The 17,324-nt window shown below is 34.6% G+C and overlaps 1 protein-coding gene across 2 annotated transcripts in view; it reads right to left on the reverse strand.

Moving 5' to 3' along the window:
• ABCA5 (ATP binding cassette subfamily A member 5) overlaps positions 1-16,677 on the reverse strand; it is a 58,412-nt gene extending 41,735 nt beyond the window's left edge. The window contains exons 1-10 of one of the 2 annotated variants that reach the window (XM_019733015.2): positions 16,432-16,677; positions 11,956-11,989; positions 11,702-11,818; positions 10,538-10,742; positions 8,434-8,595; positions 7,433-7,521; positions 5,687-5,916; positions 3,970-4,111; positions 2,795-2,983; positions 1,184-1,331 (exon numbers count right to left, since the gene is read on the reverse strand). In XM_019733015.2, the coding sequence (XP_019588574.1) occupies positions 1,184-1,331; positions 2,795-2,983; positions 3,970-4,111; positions 5,687-5,916; positions 7,433-7,521; positions 8,434-8,595; positions 10,538-10,742; positions 11,702-11,818; positions 11,956-11,970 (1,297 nt within the window). In that variant the 5' untranslated portion in view covers positions 11,971-11,989; positions 16,432-16,677. The remainder of the gene's footprint in view (positions 1-1,183; positions 1,332-2,794; positions 2,984-3,969; positions 4,112-5,686; positions 5,917-7,432; positions 7,522-8,433; positions 8,596-10,537; positions 10,743-11,701; positions 11,819-11,955; positions 11,990-16,431) is intronic. The other variant, XM_019733016.2, reaches the window with a different exon arrangement.
• Positions 16,678-17,324: the final 647 nt, after the last annotated feature.

A 17,324-nucleotide genomic window follows, 5' to 3' on the forward strand; every position in this document is an offset into this window, starting at 1 on the left:
CTGAATTCAGGGCAAGGTTCACCCTCCCTCTTCCACTGGATATGAACAAAGAAACAATGCATCCTGCAACCACGAGAAGAGGAAATCTGCCAGACTCTGGGACAAAGATGGCAAAAGCGTGGACAAAGGGGGTCCCTGATGACATTGTTGAGCAAATCAACCAACTTGGCGTCCATCCTATTTCTGGACCTCCTTTTAGGTAAAACAATTGATTTCCTTCTTGTTTAAGCCAATTAGAAAGATGTTATGTTATGAGTAGCTAAAAACAATCTGAAACACTGGAAATGTGTTTAAATATGTAAATAGGACCATACAAATAAATATTAAATACAGTAAAGAGGAGGAGAGTGACAAGGAGAGATTAAATATGTAAAAGTATTGTGCAGGACATTACTGTATAACGAGTTTCTATTTAATTCACCAGGATGTGCCCGCCAAGGTTTTTGACCAGGTGATTAACTTGATTAAACGGAAAGACTTGAGGTAGGTAATTAGATGAGAGGTATTGCAACGGTCTAGACTAGTGCTGCCCAATACAACTTCCTGCAATGACTGAAATGTCCTGGATCTGTACTGTACCATATGTTAACAGCCATATGTGGCTACTGAGCACCTGGAATATGGTTTGTGCTACTGAGGAAATGAATTGTTAATTTATTCAATTCCAATTAATTAAATTTTAAAAAGCCACACGTGTCTAGTAGTTACCATAGAATAACACAGTGCAGGTCTAGAACACAGACAAAAGTAATGAGGAACTCAAGGGGAAAAGAAAAGGGGGTACTGGATATTTAATAATATTTTGAATCTACAAAAGTTTGCTATAGATGCAAGATAGGAGATTAGGGGAATAGTAGGAGATACAAAATTGCTTAATAGTTTCAGAATTTAAAGGGTAAAATAATTAAACACTTTAGCTGAAAAAGACTTGACATAGCGAAGGATCAAGTTAAGAAGTTCAGTTAGGGACTTAAGGCTTTCAAAACAAACTGCTCTCTTTTTATACAACCTCCTTATGTTCACTAGTTAAGACATGGGTATAAAGTATACTTATTTAAAATTAAATTAAAAATTTAATAATGAATATGACTTGGGTACTCTGGCTGGAAAAAAATTAAGTTGACCCTATGTGGGCAAAAAAACTAAAAATCTTTCAAGTTAAATCCAGTAACTACCTGCATACCTGGAATGACTTGGTCAAGATAAACAGCCAAGAGGAGATAGAATATACTATTAAGTGCTAGCATGATGATAGTAATAATTAGAGGATACGGGCCATCAATCAAATTAGAAAATAAAGCACCTTCATTAAAATCTTCCAAATGCATGACCTGAAAAACAGAAACACCAACTTTATTATATAAAAATAATAAAAATAAGCAAAAGCTAACGCTACCTAGAGTTACTCATTGCATCTACAGTGATAGTACCGAACCTGGGCCTTTTAACAGATTAAACAGTCTACCACACTAGCAATATTAGTTTATAAGGAAAACAGTAAGAACTTTACCAAACTATACGTTTATCACAACAATCCCTTTCATTTATGTTTTTAATGCTGTGTTTCTAAAACTAGTATACATCCACTCCTGGGGCATCTAATTCTAATGCAATGATTATCAAATGAAATAAACATAAAGTATGATGTTAATATCAATTAATGCAAACAAAAGGGTTATGGTCCACGTAGAAGTCAAACAAACTAATCATTAGAGGATAAATTATGGTCAGTATCTTTTCAATACTGAAAAGGGAATAGGTACTATAATTAATTAACATAATTACTAACACAATTATTAAATTATTCATAGTAGATATATGTGGTACAACAGAAAGAAATGTGCTAGAGGTTGAGGCCTCATTTAGATTCCAGACCTGCCATTAAGTGAGTAAACCTGAATTAAATCATTTTGGATTTCGGTCTCCTCATCTATAAAATGAAGGAGATGAATGAAATGACACTGAAAGCCCCTTACACTTACAATGAAAACCTATTAATCTATAATTCTACCTTCTTAAGTGAAGGGGAATCAGTGGACTCTCAAAATATGTAACAACAGCTCTTAGGTGTGAAGTAATTAAAATTCCTTTAACTCAATATTTATAAACAAGCTATCTTAAGTCTCACAAATCAGAAAATTCTATCCAGCCAACATGAATAATCTCTTACACTAATTACATTTTTTCTTTATATATTAACCCAATTTATGTTGTTACATAGTTTCTTAGAAGAAACCTTAGAACCTGATTGCCTCTGTAAAAACTAACAAAAATCAAATTCATAAATTTAAATATTATGCAGGTGAATGACAATCCCATGAATATTGGACCAATAAAATCCACCACGTCTACTTATTTCTCTACTATTATCACGAAAAGTTTGTTCTGCTCCACACACAATTTTCTCCCAAGCACACATCTGAGATAAATGTACAATACGCAGCAATGTACCCAGGCCACAGAGTAATCTACACTACTGGATGCTTAAATCAATGACTTCTAACAAACAGAGTTATTGCAGTGAAATAGATTGCTGAAATATACTAAAGTAGAAAGTAAAGAACTTATAAACAGGTAATATAAATGAACTTAAAAATGGAGGAAAATATACATGAAACCAATATAAAATGTGCTCCAGTATTCAAATCTCATTCCTTTCTCATGTTGAAATTTTAAAAATTATTATTATTATTATTATTATTGCAAATCATAGATAGTATTCATGGCAGTATAACATGCTGAAGAGAACTGGAAAGAAAATATTTAGTGAAAGCAAAATAAATATATTACCTACCTGAGCAATACCAATCAAAAAAGTACACTGACAAAAGGGACTAAAAAGCCACACTAAAGATTTGGGAAAACTTTCCTGCTGGACTATCAAAAGGCCAACAAATCCAAAAGCCACAGTGACTAAAAATTCAACTATTCCCACATGTTTTGAATTTTTAAAAAGAGGTGTCAGCATTAAAGCAAAAAATACCTATAAAATAAAAACATCAATGTTACTACACTGTTCACATACACTGATACAAAAACAAAATTAAATTTTACTTGTGAAAGAACAACGTTATTTTCATTGGAAAATACACTCATTAAAATACAATTAATTTCTAAATGCTATAGTAAGATATTTTATTTTCATACAAATAGTGACATACATTTAAAAATTTAAACTGACAAATATTAAAAACTGCATATTATCCATATGATAGGCAAACATGATCACCTCTACCTTACAAAAATCATAAACAGCCATGCATTTCTGCAGTTAGATGTGTACATACATAAACAAAACAATAAATCAACAAGCTTTTAAATAAAGAACCCATCTTTGAAACTGAATGTGTTGATAAGAAACACCACCAGTTAAAAAGCAGGCAATTATATAGAGAAGTATATGAGTTATATGTAAATTATGTTAAAGAGCAGGGGTGCTACTCAAAATATTTAACTGGTACAGCACAGGCACATAAACCAATCAGAATAGAAACTGGAAGCACCTAAAACAAAGGCTGGTCATTAACAGCCAGCATTCAGCCAATATACTAAATGAATATCAAAACTTCCAAAGAGTTCTATTTGCAAAGATATAGCTTTACACAACATCATCCTGTAATATAAATTAATTTGAAAGTCAGGATTTCATGAAAACAAAGGAAGAAAAAGTCCAGCACTGAACAACCTTAATTACACAAGATTATATGAAGCTAATAAAAGATAGACTCAGATGTGATGTGATGTGAAATACATCATATAAAGACAAGTTCAATTTAAATTTGACACTATTTTATACCATTCCTAAAAATATGGAGGCACAATGATGCTATATGTAAGATTTATCAGTAACCTAATAACAATCTGTCTTTCCTGGGAAACTGACTATAAGTGAACCAAACAATAAGACTTTGCTATATTAATCAAATATTTTGACAGTTCTTTATTCACATTTCAAGTTAAAATACTTACAGATGCTAACCCATACAGGAAAAAAAGTAGAAATATCACAATGCAGCTACTTTGAGGGAATAACGAAGAAGCTGTTGCAATGACTGCCATAAGAAGGGACATGAGAAAAATCAAACTTGTATACAGAAGAACCCAGGAAAGCCTAAAGTGAGAATACAAAACATTTATGGTTTAAATGCATTAGGCTTTAATTGTTTAAAAATCATTTTAAACAAAATTTCAGCTTTATTTCAGACATTTTATTCTTAAAACTAAGTCAATCTATTCATTTCTGTGTTATGTTCACGTATTGAAAATTCATGCTTATAAGTAATTAAAAATACAGTATTGGTTAAGTTATATGTAAAGCATACTCTGATATAGAGGTAAAATGGTGATTATCTTTCCAAGAGTCAAAACAATTTTACAAATAGCAAATCATGATTAATTTAAATCTAATACTTTCAAAAGTTCACAACACTTCTGATTTTCCTAAAACACAAAAGAGCTTAATGAGTAAGAATTTTCTTTATGGCAAGTGCTACAATTAAACTTCTGATGGCTTATGGTACTTTAAAGAATAAAGGCTACCTCACTAATCCACAACATAATTACTAATATATTTACACATGTGAGACCAAAGAGATCAACAACGGATTCACTATATTGACTCAAAATTTCTCCTCAAATCAGAGCTCAATGAAATTGCTACATTAGTTTCATTTTATCTTTATTTTTCAAGTTAGTAGATCATGATTTAATGCACGCTATCATAAAACCACTGAAATATCATAAAACCACTTAAGCATACCTAAATTACCAAAATTGAATCCATCATTTTAAAGAGATAAAACTGAGGCACTTTCAGCTACTGCTTCCTCACAAAACACTTTAAGAACCCAATACAACTTAAAAACCAATCACTACTAAAATGACAGAAGAAAAAAAAAATGAGCAAAGAAAGTAAGTTATACACAATGACCCGATTAGGTAAAATGCTGTTATTACTGCACTGGGCTAAATGGAATAAAATTTTGTAAAATGGACTATAATACCAACTCACATGCTTATTAACTTTTCTCCCAAAATGTAGTTAAATACATTTTCTTACAACATAGTAGAAAAATTAAGGAAAATACACTTAGAATTACTTATAAAAATGCATGCCTCTATAAAATTATCCTTGTACAAAAATGCTAATACATTGAAGCTCACTTATGAAAACATTTGTTTGGATTTATTTCTCCATAAACTATTTGTATATTTTCATCTTAATTCACACAAACAACTTTTTTCCGGTGTTGGGGGCAGGGGGAGAAACCCATACACTACATACACAAACTTCAATCATTTTAACTAAATTTTTAATAATATGTATATGCTATGATATTGGGGGAGGACTATAACAGGCAATTATTTTCTAACATTCCCAGATCTCATATATTCTATACACTGAAATACATGGAGCATGCTTTGACTCAAACAAAATGTGAAATAAAATTTAAATATGTAATGTCAACAAGCTTTCTGAATTCCACTTCCCCATGTTAAAACAAGCCAATCGATTGCTGAAGCTTGTCAACTGGTCTCAAATTCCAAGACAAAGACAATCATTGTAAGAAAACAGGATCAGTACCTCTCTTACCAAATCAGGTGAATAACAAAATTACAGTTCTGAATATCTGTATATCTAATATAATTATTAATCATACTGAATAATAAACTTTTAATAACATACCAAAAGGCAGTGTCATGAAGTCCCATTATCTTTAAAAACTCTTTTAACTTTTTCTCTTTTTCTGCCACGATATGAATTGCCAAAAAGTATCCAAAGGGTGAAAATGCTATAACTAAGTATATTAAAATTACTCCTCGGGGAAAGGTATCTATGTCTACAACAGCAGTTTCTCCCATAATAACAGCTTTAGTTGTCTCCAGCTCCTTCCATAGAGAAACATTGGTCTTCAACTATAATTAGAAAATGTAAATACACTCAATTAATTTAGTTCTGATAGTAACCCCTAGCAAAGTGTGACAAAGATACCCCAAAATTTAGTCAATAACCTAGTACAAATACAATCCTCAAGAAGCTACATCTGAAATAAAGTGACTGACCTCAATATCATGAGAGAAGAATGTTGCTTTTATTCATTCTGGAAGCAGACCAGAATGAATGAAGTTTAAAGTTTGAAATTGAGAAGTATATATATTTCTTGACAAAATAATTTGTCAGAGGAAACAAAATTGCAGTTATCATCTTAAGCAATTATTTATGTATCTTAAAAATATGCATTTATAAAATCGAGGAATTAAGGATTGATTATTAGTACCACGAAAGAATGATTCTCTTTTGTTCTCTTAAATAGTATATTTAAAAGTAAATAGTATATCATTCTATTATTTTAAAATCTATATACACAGTACATATAGATAGAATAATAAAACTATGCCATATGTTACCTCTACCTAACATTCCAATGAATGTCTAAAATGAGATCTGCTCTGCCTATTCATCCAGTGTGGTCTGGGTGGTAGATGGCTAAGATCTTTGGTCAAAACTTAACTAAGTACTAAAACACCATCAATGTGATATATCCAATAGTTCACTGCCTTTACTTTAAACTTCTGTATTATTGAATTCATGTAATCCTACGTATCCATAATACAATTATATCATATTGTGAGAATTTATAAGACAATTCTACACATATCAATCTCATTCGGTTCTTACAACAACGCTGTCAACTAAAGCATTATTACTGTAGTTACTTTACTATATAGTAGACTAACAGATACGTCTTCTGTTCAAGGTCTCCTGTTCATTTCCACTAAAACATGACACACTGGATCAGGTCTAAGCATGTCTTTAGAATGTAACTGTAACATGTATACACAATCCTAGTGGCAATATAGTATTAAAACAGGCTTGGGAGCCAAAAAGCCAAACTTTGAACCAACTTTGCACTAACTGAATTTTGGAAAGTCACTTAATCTCCCTGTGCTTCAGTTTCATATGTAAAAGGGACATAATAACAGTACCAATCTCATAGAGTTGTTAAAAATTAAATGGGTTAATATTAATCATAACACAGAAACAATGTTTGGCAAATAAGTCACAAATATTTGTTAAATAAAAACCAAATCTACTACTATGATAATATAATAAAGATATGCACTTTCTTTAAACTAAATTATTTTTATTCCAGGGGAAAAGTCTGCAAATATAAATCTTTCATAAATATTACCTATGGTCAACATAGATATAATATATATAGAATGCTGAATCTTACATGCTTGGGAACCATCAAATAAATGTGATTTTCCAAAAATATTAAAACAAAAAATGACTTATCTTTCTTAATGAAGTTATAATAAGTTAATGTATTTTGTACATTTGACAGCAAACCAAATCCTGTAGTAAAGACTTAGGACATAATTGTTAAAATACAGTTTGGCTTTATTTTTCTTCCTTTATCACATTTACCTGTATAATGGCAGCATCTATGGATGCTTGTAAAACTGTGAACCCGGAGGACCAGTACTGAGCAGCCTCACATGATTTTGAACAGCCAGCTATAGGGAAAAAAATGTGAGACATAACATTTTGCGTGACTTTCTACTGCATTCCTCTAAAGATAACATATGAAGGGTTACCAAGTAATAGGATTAATCAATCTTTACAGGACCAAAGAAAATAAGCAATTGCCCTTCGAAGCCAAACAATATTTATCACATTCCTGAATGTTTATTTCTAATTTTTGAAATTAAGCAAGTTACACATGTTAGGATACTGAATGGTAAATGAATACAAACGGAAAGAAATTAATTGTAAACATAGTTGTCTAAAATAAGTCCCTTCTCTGTTTCAAGGTAAATTATTCTACAATGACTTAAAACTTCAAAGCACTTCCAGGTGCAAGGACAAGTCAGGTTAATAGGAAAAAAAAAAATTCTGTAAGGGCCTTTGGAATCAAGTCACTGGAATCAAATTCAGTACTTAGCATAGTGACTTTAACATTGCTCAACAAATGTTTGTGGTTGATAATCTCTCTTCATAGGTTTAAGCTCTGAAGGCTGTTTTCCATGTTTCAAACATAAAATAAAGTTCGCTAGTGGAAAACTTGAGGTTTTAAATATCTGTAATATACTATATGTGAAAACCATTACATGGAGAAAAAAATACAGATTTAGAAAGTCATACAATTCAAGATACATTTTTGTTTTGTTACTGTAACTGACATAATATATACAAATGTATTAAAATAAAAATGCATGTTATATAAATTATATATGTAGATGGAAATAGGTAGCTATTTGGGTATGCATATATATTTTCATGCTACACTGGGAAGTTTTCTTATCTGAACAAATAAACATAGTTGAAAATGCCAATATTGGACCCAACTAAATTTTGCATAACTAACAGCAGCAAAGACATGGATTTAACTGATTTTCAATGATTTTTTTTTTTGTAGGGCTATTTACCTCTGGAATCCATATAAACAGAAGACACTGGAATCATATCAGGAAAAAAACGGAGTTCGTAGGACATGAAGTCTTTGAAAACCACACCCACAAAGTTGCTGAACTTGGAAAGACTGGCTGCTAGCAACTGTTTTTCATCTGTGTATTCTTCAGTAATTATGACTAAAAAATATAGCAACATACTTAACTCACAAATTAAAATAGTTTACTATAATAGATCAAATTTGCCATATTTGATGAATACAGTAGTTTATAAGCACTTTTGTTTTATGCTCTAGCTTCTTAGAAAATGAATAGAGCCTTCTAAAAATACTAAAAAAATGATGAACAGTACAATTTCATAGACACTATTTTTAACTGTTATTTGATCACATAAATTACATCAGTGTAATGCATGTTACTAAAATGATAAAGCAGAATATACACTTTATATGAAATATATGCAGTTATCTATTTCAAAGTAGAACTATACAAGTAACTCCTTGATAAATGGTATTTTATTTTCACATATTTCTTCGTATGACGAAAATTCCATCACCCTTCTCAGACACAACTATGTATTTTAGTAACTATAATACAACCCCTCTTTGAATAAAAATTGCCACTTAAGCCCAATATTGCTTGTTTCTTTCTTAGGTCTATGGAGAAAACACTGTAATCATTATTTAGGTCCCTTTACATCAGATAATCCTAATTTTTAAATATTTTCTGATTTACAAGCATCTAGCTTTCACTACAGAAGCTTCAGAGCATGTGGAGAAATGGAAAGAACATAGGATCAGTACTTTATTACTTATTAGCTGTGTGAGCACAGTTAAACAATTTTCCAAATTAGTATGCTCATCTACTATACATACCTGATACACTGGTTAGGATCAAATGCAGTTACAAATATGAAAATGCTTTGTATATTATAAAGTCTTATTTAAACGTTAATTATCATTATTTTCCAGACCTTTAAGGTAGACATGGGACTCCATAATTGATATGAATAAAAAGGGTGTTAATTCAACAACCTCCCAGCCATGATACCATATATGCATGTATATCCCACTTTCGGACAGTTCTGTTGTTAAAAAGATAGAACTTAAAAAAAACAAAACTACATATATTTCTACTATTTTGGCATCTAAGTTAAAAGTACACTAACTTGGATTTCTTTGGTGTATATTCTTTTCTCCTACTCAGAATTACCAATGAATTTTGTTCTCAACAATTCTGATCAAGTTTTGGAGCTCGCATGCTAAATTAAGCTACTTTACTTAATGTGATAAGTCAACAAACATGTTATATACCAATAAGGTATGTGTTTAAGAAAAACATTAAATAGCACTAAGCCAGAAAGAAACCAGTGGGGAAGTTATTTGGTTCCTGATTGTATAAACATCTTCTATTCAATGATGTGTTATCTAGTAATGGATGATACATAGTAGAAGTCGATTACAATTATCCAATGTAAGACATGCTAATCTCTTATTTTCAAATTCAGCATGTCATTAAATCAATCATCATAGTATGAACAATGCTGTCCCTTTCTCCAGTTCTTGCCTCAGGGTCTTTCAAAGTCATGTTAACTCATTAATAGTTCACTGCTTACACTGCTTTCTAGTCCACTTTTCTGTGAGAAGTACAAGCTGAGAAAAACAGACTAAGATACTCAATCATAGTCATAGTCTCCAAAGCTAAGGTTTTCTTCAGTTTATACCATGTCTCCATAAACAGGCATGACAATCTGAAAAGATTACTGCTTTATAATCTTTATCATATAGTTCTAGCTTCTCATTAGATGAGTCAGAATCAAAATGAAATATTCCTTCCATTCTTTTCTCCTATACAAACACATTTATTTTATAAATGGCTTAAAAGTTAAGTATAAAATATTGAAACACATAAAATATGCTTTCCTATTACCAAGAATATAACTAAGGTTTTACAAGAAATATAAGGCAGCAGAATTAAATGATTTTAATACTTTTATAAAGTATGCTTTAGTGAAGGGACATATCTCTAAGTGTTAAGAATGTTATTTACTCAATAAAGCAAGCACAAAAATACTGAAAAGGCTTTCTGTCACAAATAGAATACATATATAAGCTCACAATACCATCAGAAAGGTGATCAGTAGAAACCTTTTGCATGATGCTTCTTGTAATATTAGTCACTGGAGTATATCCAAGAATTAGGTTAGAGAGGATAGATTTGTCCATAGGATTCAGTTCCATATTAGACACTTCTTCATATTTCTTATTTGGATGCAACATGCTAATTAGTATTAACCAAAATAAAAAAAATAGTGGAAAAAGAATTTCCTATAATAAAGAAAACAAAATGATTACAAAGTATAACAATAGCAGCAAAATTCATCAAGATTTCTATCCAAATAATATAATACTAATAAATATTGTGTTGAGCATCTCACCTAACTCAACAAGCATATTAGACAATTTCCTTTACATTCAGTTTTTCTGAAATATTTTAAAATTCAAGTCACATGATAAATTACGATAGAAAAAGTATTTAAACATCTTAGCTTACTAATGTAAAATATAATAAATTTACTCATATATAACTTTATTTAAAGGAACTTACCAAACACCCCTAATAGGGATCACCATAAAAATGTCTTTATTCAATTCTAAATTAAAACTCATGCTTTAATTATACCTAAATTTCTACTACTAAAACTATACAGTGAAACATAATAGTCCACTTTAATGAGGATGAACTATCTACTATTTCATCTTGCTGTTTAATTATTCTGTTGGTTTCAGAAGATAAACAATATATTTTCATCCTTTAAAACTATCAACTGTTTAGCCAGACTTCTTACTTTCTTTTACCTTTTAAAGTAATGTATGCTTATGGGAACAAATATATGACATAATTTTGGAAATCCTAGGCAATCCAATCCAGAATCCAAAAGTTGGGAGGTCATGGGGAATAAACTGTGGAATAACGTTCCACAAAGTAGTCTACGGAATTTATTTTTCATTTCACAAAACTTAGGAAATGCATGCCTAAAAGTTCAAAATTAAGCACTGATATTAGAAATTAACTAAATTTAGGAATCATTACAATTTTTAACCTTTAGAAAATACGTAATTGAAGTGTTTTTCTATGGCTAACACAAGTTTTTACTTCACAAGCAAATCAAAGGAACCTAAAAATATAAAATTATAATAACAATTTATCCAGCAAAATTAAAAATCTCATAAAGATGGAATGCAGAATAAACAGCAACAAGGCATAAGAAAGGCATTTAACTTACCTGAACGCTACTTTTTTTGGTCCTGCATTTAATTAGGTAATTCTTCAGTAGGAGTGTTCTGGTCTGTCTCCAAACTCCCACCTCCCTAATTGCAGTAGCCATGTTTTCTGGATCCGTCTATTCAAGTGGAGAGAAAAAAAAACACAAACTGGAACCACACAGTCAAGCACATGCCACGTTTAATGGCAAAAACAGACAGATGTTTCAGTCTCAGATTAGACGGAGTTAAGCATTCTCTAAGCTATATCTCCTACCTGGACAAAATGCATGGAAAAGCAATTTGAAGACCTGGAAGGCAAACAGTAGCATGTGAAATAAGAGATAACCAGAATTATAATTATCACCCAACCGTAAGCTTGCTACTTTTTCTCTGCTAAAAACCAACGACAAAGACACAAAAATAAGGATATAAGTTTTTTTCTTTTAATTTTTTAAGTTACTTTCATTGCTCCACAGCATACCTGGGGAATGCGTTTAATTGTACAGCTTTGAATAATAATTAGATAAGTTTTAAACACTTAATATTAAAGAATTAATCAAATATTTAACTTTCTTAGATAAAAATAATTCTTACTAAATCTAATAAATTGCAAGAAAATTGAAAGCCCCACTTAAAATAGACTATAATTTACATAACCCAAAATTCAGTATCAAAAATTCATTTATTAATTTATTAAGAAATTGTGATTGCTACATTAATATGCTATGAAATCTATTTCACCTTTCTCAAAGCAATAAAAAATGTATATGACCTTTAGAAATAACTGTTAGAGAAAAATCATTTGGAATATTATCAGTTTTATTTCTGAGAGAAGTGAATTCAGACTATATCCTATAAAATAAATTGAGTCATCCTACCATTTGCAACAACATGGATAGATCTAGAGAATATTATGCTAAGTGAAATAAGTCAGACTGAGAAAGACAAATACCGTATTATCTCACTTATCTATGGAATCTAAAGAACAAAATAAATGAGCAAACAGAAATAGACTCAGAGATATAGAGCAAAAAACAACTGATGGTTGCTAGATGGCAGGGGATGGGTATGCGGGAGAAGGTGAAGGCATTAGAAAGTACAAATTAGTAGTCACAATATAGTCACCAGGATATGAAATACAGTGTGGGGAATATAATCAGTAACGTTGTAAAGATTATGTAGGGTACCAGATAAGTACTGGACTTACCAGGGGGATCATTTCATGAACTGTTTAGATGCCTGACCACGACGCTATACACCTGAGGCTAAAGTAGAATAGCGCTGAATGTCAACTATAATTAAATGTATATGTATACTGACATATATAACTATAATTAAATATAACTATATATATATAGCTATATGGTCACGGAATGTAAAGTACAGCATAGGGAATATAGTCAATGGTATTGTAACAGCTATATACAATGTCAGACGGGTAGTAGATTGGGGGGGTTATCACTTTGTGAGGGGTGTAAATGTCTAACTATTAAGTTGTTTTGTACACCTGAAACTAATAAAATAAATACAAATAAAAAAATAAAAATAAATTGAGTCATCCTGATGTTCATAGCTTCCTTGTAAGAGATGTGGTCTGTCACTTCAGCAAGCTTAATTTTCGGAAAGCTTTTAGCTGAAAATGTTCCCTATCTCCCACAGATGGCTGTTAGAGGTTCTTCTGGTCCTCCCGAGCCAAGCTGATTATCACTCCTTTGTTCCACATCTATATCCAATAAATAAATAAACTGTAATTGTAGTTGACACACTGTGTCATCATTATTTGTTTACATATCTTAATCTTGAACTTGACCATGAGATCCCTAACAAAAAGACTGCCTTATTTTTGTTTCTCTATCACCAATGGTATTATAACCAATTATCACCTTAGTGCAATTTCCTTTATCAAAGCCCTCTAAGAGTCCTTATAGATCAAAGGTCTGCAAACTACAACGGAGGAGGTGGGGACTAAGTCCAGCCTGCTTTGTACAGCCTCTGAGTTAACAGTGTTTTTCATTTTTTAATGGTTGGTATAAAATTTAAAAAAATCAAAGGATGGTATTTTGTGACATGTAAAAATTGTATGAAATTCAGATTTTGCGTCTATAAATAAAGTGTTATTGGAACACAGCCATGCTCATTTGTTTTCCGTATTGTCTGTGACTGCTTTTGTGCTGCAACAGCAGAGTTAAGAAACTGAAACAGAGACCATATGGTCCGAAAAACCTAAAATATTTATAGAAAAAGTCTGCTGACTCCGTTATGGATTAAAGGAAGAAGAGGAAAAGTGGAACATTTAACATTTACTGAGGGATTTATGCACCAAATGTAACGAAAAAAATAGTAAGTCAGACACTGTCACTGACTCTGCAGATAGATAAAACTTAACATAATGTGATAGAAGCAATTGGGGGAAAGAGTTTGGCAAAGAGTAGGATGGAAGTTTCAGGCAGAGAAAAAAAGGAGTGGAAAAGCTAGACACCCAAATAGCCTTAACTTGTATAAGGAACAGGGATACTCCTGAGATATGACAGAGGCATAGCCAAAGTGAACTGGGGCAAAGGGTGCAGGTGTATGTTCCGATGACACTGTAAAGACAGGCAATGAAAATGGGTTCTGAAATACTATGCATGCAAAATTAGACACCTTTATTTTTGCATCCATATATAGCACCCAATATGTCTTCTTTTGGCCTTTTCATACCTCAGCATGATTGTTTAACTGCTTGGCAATTATACTATTTCACTAGTTCATTCACTCCCCAAGCCCAAACCTCCAAAGCTTCCACCCGGAACATCACCCTCGAATTATTATGACCTGATTCCTACTTCACTGAGAAAACTGAAGCTATCAGCAATTTCCAAAATGTCCCATTATCCTTCCTATCCACCTACTTATAGCTGTTCTTTAAGGTAACGTTATACACTTCAACGATGTGCTCTTTTGGCCTAAGCTGAAGACTCTGTTTTCATTAGAAAACAGAGCAATAGAATAGCTTTCATTAGAAAGCTGAGCAATAAAAGCTTAAATGGAATATAACTACACTTTTAAGATTTATTTCTTGGAAGAAGAGATTAAGAACATATGGCTGATGACTTGAAAGAAATCCTGCCCAGCTAGGTACATCACTGGCTTCTCAACTAATAAAATAAAAGCACTATAAAATCAAGCCTTTTAACTTAATGGAGTAAATTATATATGCTCTCTTCTCCAGTATTTTAAAATTTACTGAAGATAGTGTAACAATAAAACAAAATACTATGATTTAACTTAAAATATGACTTAACCTAAATTTCATGACAGCATTTCTTGCTAAATGGGAAAATAACAATGCAATGGTACCCATATGGTAATTTATCCAATATCTTTTCTTATATATAACAGGATCCTAAAAGCTTGCCCTTAAAACTGTTTTTCAATACGATTAATTCATACACTAGTAAAGATTCCCATTTAGTAGTATATTACAAAATTATTTCACAAGATCATCCTCTCAATTAATCTCAAAGGCAAAGATTATAAATCGTACTCATTTTGGGACTCTCTTGGCACACTGTTTAGTATCTGGAATATAAAAGACATTCAAACACACATGGAATGTACTAATAAATTTGCTTTTACCCTGAATGTAAGACTCCCCTATACTAAGCCCCGTTTGAAGGAAAATACATTTAAAGAGCACATACTCAAGGATTAATGCCTTGCTCGTCTCATTTTAATCCAAATACCTTAAAAGCACTAAGTGCTCTAATCATGTTCTCTTGTATGGAGTCTTCCCTAAAAATATGTAAACTCGCTCTCTGGGCAGTCACAAAATATAAAGGACCAGAATTTGGAGTCTGGCATCGCTGGGTTGGAATCTCAGCTCTACCTATTTGCTAGTTGAGATCTGAATAAGTGTCTTAACCTCTTTGCCACCTATTTTCCATATCTGCCCAACTAGACTAACACGTCCAACCTCACAGGGTGGTTGTTATGATTAAAAGAGATAATACTGAGCCTGGCTCATAGCTGGGCGTCCGACATACACTTCTATTCTCCCCTTCTCTTCCTTCAGAACGTCCTCGAAAGGAAGTAAACGTGATTATCTTCATTGTTTAAGATGCGTTTAGCTATTGAGCGATTATCACCGCAAACCGAGATCGACTCCTCCAGCCTACCTGGCTTTCATAACCGCTGAAATATTTTCACGTCGGGAGTCTTTCTGTCTTAGCCATCAGGGTATTTTGCCCCCAAATCGTGTCACGAGATGTGCGCATTTTCACCTCACCCAAAGTCCCTTCAACACGCAGGAAACCCCCCCCCCCCAAGGAATAACGCGAGCTAACGGGACCCAGCTGTTCCGAGCGGAACGGACCCCCACCACATTTCCCCCCATCATAACGATGCCTTGATGATGAAACGACCACGTCCACCCAAACGCAGCCTCGCGGTCGTCACACGGCGCGTCCCGGGCCCCGGGCCGGTCCCCTCGGCATCAACACATCAACACACCAACACCCTGGGAGGAGCAAACAGCATCCCCCACGGGGCACGCGCACCTCCTGCGCCCTGAGGAAGCTCTTCGGATGCTCCGGACCTCACCTGTTCGGCCTCCTTCCGAAGGCGCCCAACCCCTACGCCCCCCGCGCCGCCCCTCTCCCGCCAGTCCCTCTGCGGCCGCCGCTGGCCACCCCGGCTCGGCCCCTTCATCCCCCAAGAGAGGTTTCCCTCCGTGAACCTCAAGCGCCGCTGCCCTGGGCGCCCTCCTCACCTCAGGGCCAGGGCCGGAGCCGCAGCGCCTTCAGGCCGGGACGCGTTCACTCTGCAGAGACCCGGCAGAGGACGACGCTCCGATAAGTCTGTGACGGCGCGGGCTCGCGCGCGCGTCCCCGGTACCGTGCCCCGTGCACCCCAGCGCCGCAAGACTGAAAACGCTCGGGAAAACAAGCGCCCGGCGCCGGAAGCCGAGCGCCGCCTCCAGTCCGACGCACCTGAGGGCGGGGCTCCTACGAGACGGGGCCGCGAACGCGCGCGCTCTCGCCACTCGGCCCCACGCATTGAGGCGCTGGCTGGGGAGGTAGCGCGCCTGTGAGCGGGGAGCCCCGGGGGCGGAGCTTTCCAGGGGGCGGGGCGAGCGGGACCCGCCTAGGCCCGCGTCCCGCGCGCTCCTCGAGCTGCGGTGCCCTGGGAACCAATCCCGCGTCTAGTGGCTCAGCCCCAGGGCCCTCGGCGTCTCGAATCTGCCGCCTCCGTGGAGACCTCCCCGCGCTCGCCCCGGAGGCACAGGCAAAAACAACCTTGAAGTCAGGAGCTGGGGCGTGAGTCGGGACCCTGCCTCCTCCGACCTTGGTAATCCTGGCCTGCGGCCCTCCGCTCAGCTGCTTCCCGCGTCCTCACACCTAGTTTTAAGAATCCGTGCTTTTCTGTGTCCCGGCATTTGAACGGTCCTCTCCCACAACTGCATGTCGATTCACTCCGCACTCCCTTCTTGACGCCGCAGCGTCTGGGATGCGTGGCCTCGTTTCCGTGACTGCTGCCTGGGTCCCCCTTCAGACGCCGACCTAGGACTTCTAGACGTTGAGGATGCTTTTAGTTTCTGAAGTGTTCTCAGAACTTCTGGGAAGGTGGCAGATCCTGAATTTTCCAAACGGTCTGAGACAGATG

This window comes from Rhinolophus sinicus, linkage group LG15 (assembly GCF_036562045.2).
Source record: "Rhinolophus sinicus isolate RSC01 linkage group LG15, ASM3656204v1, whole genome shotgun sequence".
NCBI classification, from domain to species: Eukaryota; Metazoa; Chordata; class Mammalia; order Chiroptera; family Rhinolophidae; genus Rhinolophus; species Rhinolophus sinicus.